This window comes from Trachurus japonicus, chromosome 3, assembly GCF_045865225.1.
Source record: "Trachurus japonicus isolate A0001 chromosome 3, Traja_1.0".
NCBI lineage: Eukaryota > Metazoa > Chordata > Actinopteri > Carangiformes > Carangidae > Trachurus > Trachurus japonicus.
In genome coordinates this window covers 2,419,250-2,427,000 of record NC_140909.1, presented here as the reverse complement: position 1 = coordinate 2,427,000, position 7,751 = coordinate 2,419,250, and the positions used below count along the sequence as shown (strand labels likewise).

The 7,751-nt window shown below is 39.4% G+C and overlaps 1 protein-coding gene across 1 annotated transcript in view; it reads left to right on the top strand.

Annotated features, from left to right (window-relative positions):
* The window catches only part of LOC146989403 (uncharacterized), a 41,568-nt gene extending 35,414 nt beyond the window's left edge, over window positions 1-6,154 (top strand). Inside the window, exons 10-11 of the mRNA XM_085773005.1 lie at window positions 1,333-1,848; window positions 6,094-6,154. Coding sequence (XP_085629131.1) covers window positions 1,333-1,848; window positions 6,094-6,129 — 552 coding nt within the window. The 3' untranslated portion in view covers window positions 6,130-6,154. The remainder of the gene's footprint in view (window positions 1-1,332; window positions 1,849-6,093) is intronic.
* Window positions 6,155-7,751: the final 1,597 nt, after the last annotated feature.

Sequence of the window (7,751 nt, the reverse complement as noted above, 5' to 3'; positions counted from 1 at the left end):
GGAATCTGCACTGCAAAAACTCAAAATCTTTCCAAGAATATTTGTCTTATTTCTTGTCAAAATGTCTCATTTCTAGTCAAAACTAATCTCTTTCCACTTAAAATAAGACTCATCACCTAAAAATGAACTTGTTTTTAGATCATTTCCACTTGTTTCAAACTAATTTTCACTTGAAGTGAGTTCACTGCCAGTGAAAGCAAGTTTTTTGTGTTTGTAATAAGAAAGAAAAACTTGCTCCACTATCAGATTTTTCTACTTATTTCAAGTGAAAATCTGCTTGAAAGAAGTAAAAAGTGTCTAAAAACAAACTGCTTTTAATGTGATGAGTCTTATTTTAAGTAGAATTAGATTGTTTTGACTAGAAATAAGACAAATATTCTTGGTAAGATTTTGAGTTTTTGCAGTGTGACTGTACGCGATCAGAAATGTCTGAGAAGAATTGTCCGTCTTGCTCGTAAGATCACTGGTATCGACCTGCCAGCATGCAAACAGTTTTTTCTCTAGTGCTGTGCGCAGCCTGAACAAACAAAAGTTGCACAATTTATGTTTTCATTTATTTTTTTATTATGCTCCGCAGGCGCCGGTGGCAGGCACCTTGCACTTTGCACTTTACGAAGTATGCATTTTTTAATATGTACTGTACTTTTACTATGTGACCGTCAGCCTATCCATGGGGGCAAATTGTCCATTTTTTATATTGTATCTGTTTATTGATTGTTTCTTTATCTGCTTATTTGTTGTCTATTGTTTCTATTGTCTATTGTTTTTTTGAGCTCTCGCAAACCCTTTTCCAATGTGGTCTCCACTAGGGATGTCACGATTACAGATTTTCTTGGTACGATTACAGTCAGAGAAAAAATCACGGTATTACGATTATCATGATTATTATGCATCAATTAATTTCAAACACTATTAATGTGTAAAATCAAATATAGTCAAAAAATAATTACATTACTAATTATTTCCACAAAGTATCTATTAAAATATGACCAATTATTAAAGTGTTTGAAATAAGTAAGTCATGAATTGTCATCTATACCAAATGTTTAAGTTCATTTTTATCTTTTTTTTATTATTACAAATGACACTGACTCTAGCATTTAAATTCCTACCAATTCAGTGTTACGTGTGGACCGGTATCTGTGCATTTACCGTTATATTGGTGCACATCTACCAATACGGTTCCAACATAATCTTTTTTTGGAAAGTGACGGTATTTAGGAACCTTTACGATCAATTAATTGTGCCATTTAATACCGCGATTAATTGTGAAAACAAGTAATTGTGACATCCCATGTCTCCACAAATGGCAAATAAATTGACTCTGACTCTGACGATCATCACAGATGGAACAAGAAGAACGGACGGAGCATCAGCCCGCTTCCCTCCCCCAAAAAGAGGCGGGGCACGTGGGACAGCGATCGCCCCGGGCCGCCGCCGCCCAGACTCAGTCCTCCGTCGACGTCCTCTCAGGAGAAAGACTACGACGGCACCTTCCTGAGCAGCCTGCTGGAGCGCAAGGCCAAGCTGCGCGGGGCGAGCCCAGGGAAGAGCGGCGGTGGTGGTGGCCGCGGCGAGGACGACTCAGACACGCCGTCGAAGGGCAGCTCCAAGAAGAGCAGCGGGGAGTCGAGTCGACACTGCAGCCGCTCACCCTGCAGCACCAGCAGGCCCGAGGCCGAGTCGCTGTCCCCGTACTCAGACTCAGAGAGAAACAGAACTGATCGACCGTCTCCTCGGCCGCCGCCGCTGCACCCCCACGCCGCCACCCGCTCCTCTCAGCCGCCGGTCCACACGCCGCCCGGCCGAGCCCAGAGAGACGAGCCCAGAGACAAATCACGCAAAGTGGTGAGTCACGTTTATCTTCTCTGGTCGTTGGTTCGTAAATGATGAAAACATTGATGATTAGAGTGTTAACATGAGGCTAACTGGAGTATTTAACACTGAAAGTTGTGTTCCCTGCTTTTGATAGGACGATGATTTTGGTGTTTCTACAGTAAATACTTTGAAACCCTTGCAAGTTTTAAAGGTCCAGTGAATAGAACGAATCTCCTTGTTATTTACAACTACTTCCGGGTAGAAAACCAGCATGAGAACAATCAACAGACGAGAGTTTCGCTATATACAGTATATCTAATTTTTCACGTCACTATATCACCGTTTAGACTAATCTGATGTTTGTAAAGTCTATAAAACCAATGATTGGACAAACATTACTATGTGTGCATAGTCATGGTTATCATAGCTTAGCCGGGCTAACGGTTAGCTATTTAACTTTAATAACTCAGTGACTCAATAAACGATCCATGAAAAAATATTTTTTCACACGGATATCTTACAACATGTTTGAGCTAACTGGAGTAGTTTCATGTCGTGTCGACAAGGGGAGGGTTTAAACAGCTGACATCCTGGTGCTAGCTTACCTGCCTACCGCCGTTAGCTTAGCTACCGTTAGCTGTCCCTGTCAGCTGAGCCACTGATGCTTTCTAGACACTGTGATTCCCCAAAACTGAATAAATACACACAGATAGCAACACAAAACACACACACACACAGAGAAATATTAATGCTTCTTCACTCATTTCAGATTTGTCTAAACGGTGATAGGGCATGAAAAATATGATATATATATAGCTAAACTCTCGTTCGTTACTATTGATCTCATTCAAATTACGTGCTGGTTTTCTACCCGGAAGTAGTTGTAAACACCAAGGTGATTCGTTCTATTAAATGTTGGTAAAACCGTGACACACAGCGTTCAGAGTCTAGTTTGCAGTGTCACTCACTCGCACTCACCCCGCCTGGTGTCAATGGGCAAGCAGGGAGGGACCTGGCCGCACTGAGAGGCTCACAGTTTAAATTCTGTAAGTCTCTCTGCTTTGTTGAGCACATTGTTAGAGAGAGGACAAGTTTGTCTACAAATGTGGAAAAAATCATGTGTGTAGAGTGTAATTTGTGGCCGTGAGCAGCGTGGAAAGAGAAAAGTTTCAGACAATTTCAGACAACTCCTCCCACTCTAGCTGATGATGTCACCCACTCTGGCCCGAACATTCCGCGCAATACACACCCATTATAATCTCATAATTTCTCCTAAAATGATCATGGTCATTGAACAGTGATTGATCAAAAAATAAAAATCTTATCAAAACGTGGAGAATCAGATCAATAGATGACACTTGTGTCTACATTTTAAAATTAAAATGGAGTCTCTAGGTGAAAGTATGCAGGAGTAGTAGAGGTTTGAAAAAGTCCAATAATTTGTCAGTTTTTCTACCTCTTCTTATTCATTCTCTATCAATTTTTTTTCGCAGTTTATTGCAACTTACGTGGCAAAAAAATGTGTATTCTGTAGAGAACAGTAATAGCAGACTGATCTTGATCGAACCGCACGTTTCGATTCACAAGTCAAGTTGTGAATTGAAAATTGAAAATTGAAGAAGAAGAAGAAGAAATCCACAGAATAACGATAGAGCCTCGGTGAGTTTGCCCCGTGGCCCGAATAATGAGGGAACGGATCAGACATTTCTTGTAATGTTTTGTTGAGATTAAAAGATATTATATATTCCTTCCTGAGAGTGTGAGGGGTCAAGAGAGGTAACGTGTGAACAGAGAGAGAGAGGGAGAGGGAGCAGTGATGTGAGAGCAAAGTGAACAGGAGTTCGACCCTGTGGACACTCAGGAAGTTGAAGCTCATCAGTCAACACAAGTTTAAACATGCACAGAGATCATAGAAGATCTCTTCTTCTTCTTCTACTGACCAATCAAACTGCTGCTTTAAAGGGATAGTTGGATAATAGGCAAATTGGCCCATTGCCATAATTGCTATAGTCATAGTAGTAGGTTCGTTACCTTTAATTGTAGGTGCAAGCTGTTTTTAGAACGGCGGAGCAGAGTCGTGAGCTGCTCAGAGCTACGCTACGGAGGCTAATGGGATTTCTTGGTTTCCCTCATCAAACTCATCAAATACACAATCCAACAACTCCACAACGCTCTGGTGGACAAGTTGTGAGCTGCACATTCACCACGCTATGAGATAATAACACAACTTTACCACACAGAGTTGTTTTAGAGGGAAATTCATGCAAAACTGCTGATGCACGTTGCCTTCAGGGACAGTTTTTCATCAAGCAGTCTCTGTATTTCCCTCTAAAACAACTCTGTGTGGTAACGTTGTGTTATTATCTCATAGCGTGGTGAATGTGCAGCTCACAACTTGTCCACCAGAGCGTTGTGGAGTTGTTGGATTGTGTATTTGATGAGTTTGATGAGGAAAACCAAGAAATCCCATAATGAGCCTCCGTAGCGTAGCTCTGAGCAGCTCACGGCTCTGCTCCGCCGTTCTAGAAATAGCTTGCACCGACAATTAAAGGTAACGAACCTACTGCTATGACTATAGGGATTATGGCAATGGGCCAATTTGCCAAAATGTTGAACTATCCCTTTAAGCTCCTTGGATGTTGTTTACAGATACAAACTCTTCTCCAGCCAGTGTTTCATCTTGCCATGAAGGTGAAAAGGAATTTAAATCAAAACCATTTCAGAGATCATGTGAGGGAAACTATGCTGTGAAAACTTTTTTTTTTTTAGGCCTCAAACTGTTCATGAGTCATGTGAACCGGATTATAGCACACACAGCTCTGATTGGCTCATACAGAGAAGCTTATACATTTCTAACCTGTAATTTAAAATGAAATGAAGAACATTTATGTAATGCAGGTGCAGGTGTGTGGTTGTTGTGTAGGCCGTCGGTAAGTGTTGTTGTTGTACTTTGACAGGTCAGGTTCAGATGGAACCAGGGTGAACACTAGGTAGAGAGATCTGTTCTGTCTCCCACTCCTCTGTAACAGTCTGGACTGGTTTCTCCCCCCCTGACAAACCTGGGTCAAACTGGTTCAACATCAAAGACTTCCTGTAAAAAGAAAAATGATATCCTAATACCGTAAATTCACAAATTGGAGCCCGGGCTACACTGCAAAAACTCAAACTCTTACCAAGAACATTTGTCTTATTTCTAGTCAAAACAAATCTCATTATACTTAAAATAAGACTCATCACATTAAAAAGTAGCTTGTTTTTAGACACTTTTTACTTCTTTCAAGCAGATTTTTTACTTGAAATAAGTAGAAAAATCTGATAGTGGAGCAAGTTTTTCTTTCTTATTACAAGCACAAAAAACTTGCTTTCACTGGCAGATTTTTCTACTTATTTCAAGTGAAAATTAGTTTTAAACAAGTTAAAACTGTCTATTAACAAGATCATTTTTAGGTGATGAGTCTTATTTTAAGTGGAAAGAGGTTTGTATTGAGTAGAAATTAGACATTTTGACAAGAAATAAGACAAATATTCTTGGAAAGATTTTGGGTTTTTGCAGTGTTTTGTTTTATTTTATTTTATTTGCTTGGGTTCAGGTCGAAAACATATACAGGCCTTTTTTCTTCTCCTTGCCAAGAATTAATGCTCGTAGTTAGTTAGTTAGTTAAAGTTTATTTTGGACATGTTAAAAGAAATAAAACATAATACAGTAATGGACAGACATGACAAATAAATACTTTGCAAAGACAGCACATGAACAAAAATAAAATAATTGACAATAAAGATAATTTGTTTTTTTTGTTGTTTTTTTTTCATATCCAAAAAGGAGTGGGAAGAAGTAAAACGTATTTACTCCCACCCCCTTATTCATAAATTAGCTATCAAGCTTCCTTGTCATTATAATCTATACAATAAGTTAATTTATGAGTTTATCTAGCTGGTTTTATTCTAATATATTATCACTAATCTTCATCTCTCTAATATATAAGTATATACATATATAGATGTATTCTAACATTTGAGAATTTACGGTAAGAATAAAAACCAGAGTCGGCTCTGTGGCCTCAAACAGGAGCAAATCTGCAAATCATTTGAAAATGAAAAAAACAAGTTGAAGTTCAGTTTGTCCCACTGTAACAACCCTGTTTGTCTAACGCCGTCCGTCCTCTCTCACTCCACTCAACACAGTTTGCTCATCAGTGTCAGTGTGAACTCTGTTGTTGTTGTTGTTGTTGATGTTGTTGTTTGTGTCACTCAGCCTGTCCCTGTCCTCTCCTCCAGAACACTCTGCTCAGCCGGGACTCGCTCATCGTCTGATCCACTCACACTCAAACCCGACCTGCATCCTGATCCTGAATCCGGATCAGCTGAGTGGACAAATAAATAAACAGACAACAGACACACACACACACACTCGGACTGTGGAGACTGTCACTGTGATGATGTCACGGAGCGATGAGGTCATCACCATGCATGCAGGCTCTGTCGCCGGCTGCCTCACGCTCGTCTCAGTGGGACTAAAGACTAAGACTGAACTGATGTGGACCGGGTCTATGACCTGGACTTACCCCCCCCCCCCCACTCCTCTTTTATTAAAGCTCCTGGTGCAGGGAGACTCACTTTACTCTTCCAGTACAATGAGTGCATTCATGTCCATGTGATGAGATACTGTATGTGCATTTAGAAAACTCAGCAGCAGAGTCGATGGTTCAAGACAAACACCACGATTATAAAGCGTATAACAGCGTATAACACACACACACACACACACACACACACACACACACACACACTGTGTCGTTCAGTCACACATTCAGGGACTAAAGAATCTCACTCAGAAGGTTTTTAATGTCAAAGAAGTCTGAACCAGCAGAACCAGTGTTGGTATGATGTCTGCACTGTAAAAACTCAAAATCTTTCCAAGAATATTTGTCTTATTTCTTGTCAAAATGTCTGAATTTTAGTCAAAACTAGGACTTTAAGACTCATCGTCTAAAAATTAACTTGTTTTTAGACAGTTTTCCAACAAATTTTGAATTGAAATAAGTAGAAAAATCTGCCAGTGAAAGCAAGTTTTTTGTGCTTGTAATAAGAAAGAAAAACTTGCTCCACTATCAGATTTTTCTACTTATTTCAAGTGAAAATATGATTGAAAGAAGTAAAAAGTGTCTAAAAACAAGCTACTTTTAATGTGATGAGTCTTATTTTTAGTATAATTAGATTTGTTTTGACTAGAAATGACATTTTAACTAGAAATAAGACAAATATTCTTGGTAAGATTTTGAGTTTTTGCAGTGTGTCAGTGGACAGAATAATGTGGACGCCTCGTGGAGAAAGACAGGAACTCTTAAAGCTGCAGAACATCCTGGAAATGAAGCTATAGCATTAGCATTAGCATTAGCATTAGCCCCAAGCAGCTTCAACCATTGATTTTTACATTGATCAGGGATCCAGACTAACTCTTTTACTAGGAGCACAGCACAGCAACCCTTAACTTAAACTGTTAGGAGCACAAGCAGAAAATCGACTTGCAAAGCAAATATTCACATTTCCTTTTCATTCATGATCCTCACACTCATTGTTCCTGACACCTGTAATGACCCATTTGATATTCTTTGAGTCGTTCCTTCCGTGTTTCACCAAAAAAAAAAACGTCAAATTTACTGGTTGCACATGTGCAAGTACATAGATGAAACATTTACTTGCACTGTCTCAAAATTTAGGAGCAAAATGCCTCAAGTTAGGGCAGACTGGAGCCCTGTTGATGATGTAATAATGATAATATGTCTCTCAGCTCACTGTTTTTCTTTTACAGCACAGTTTTCTCATCAGCAGATAGAAACTAATAAGATCCATTAAACCTACAACAGGTGATGGACACGTCTCATCTTTCACTCTGAGGTTATTGAGAAACTAAAACAGTTAAAAACAAACAAACA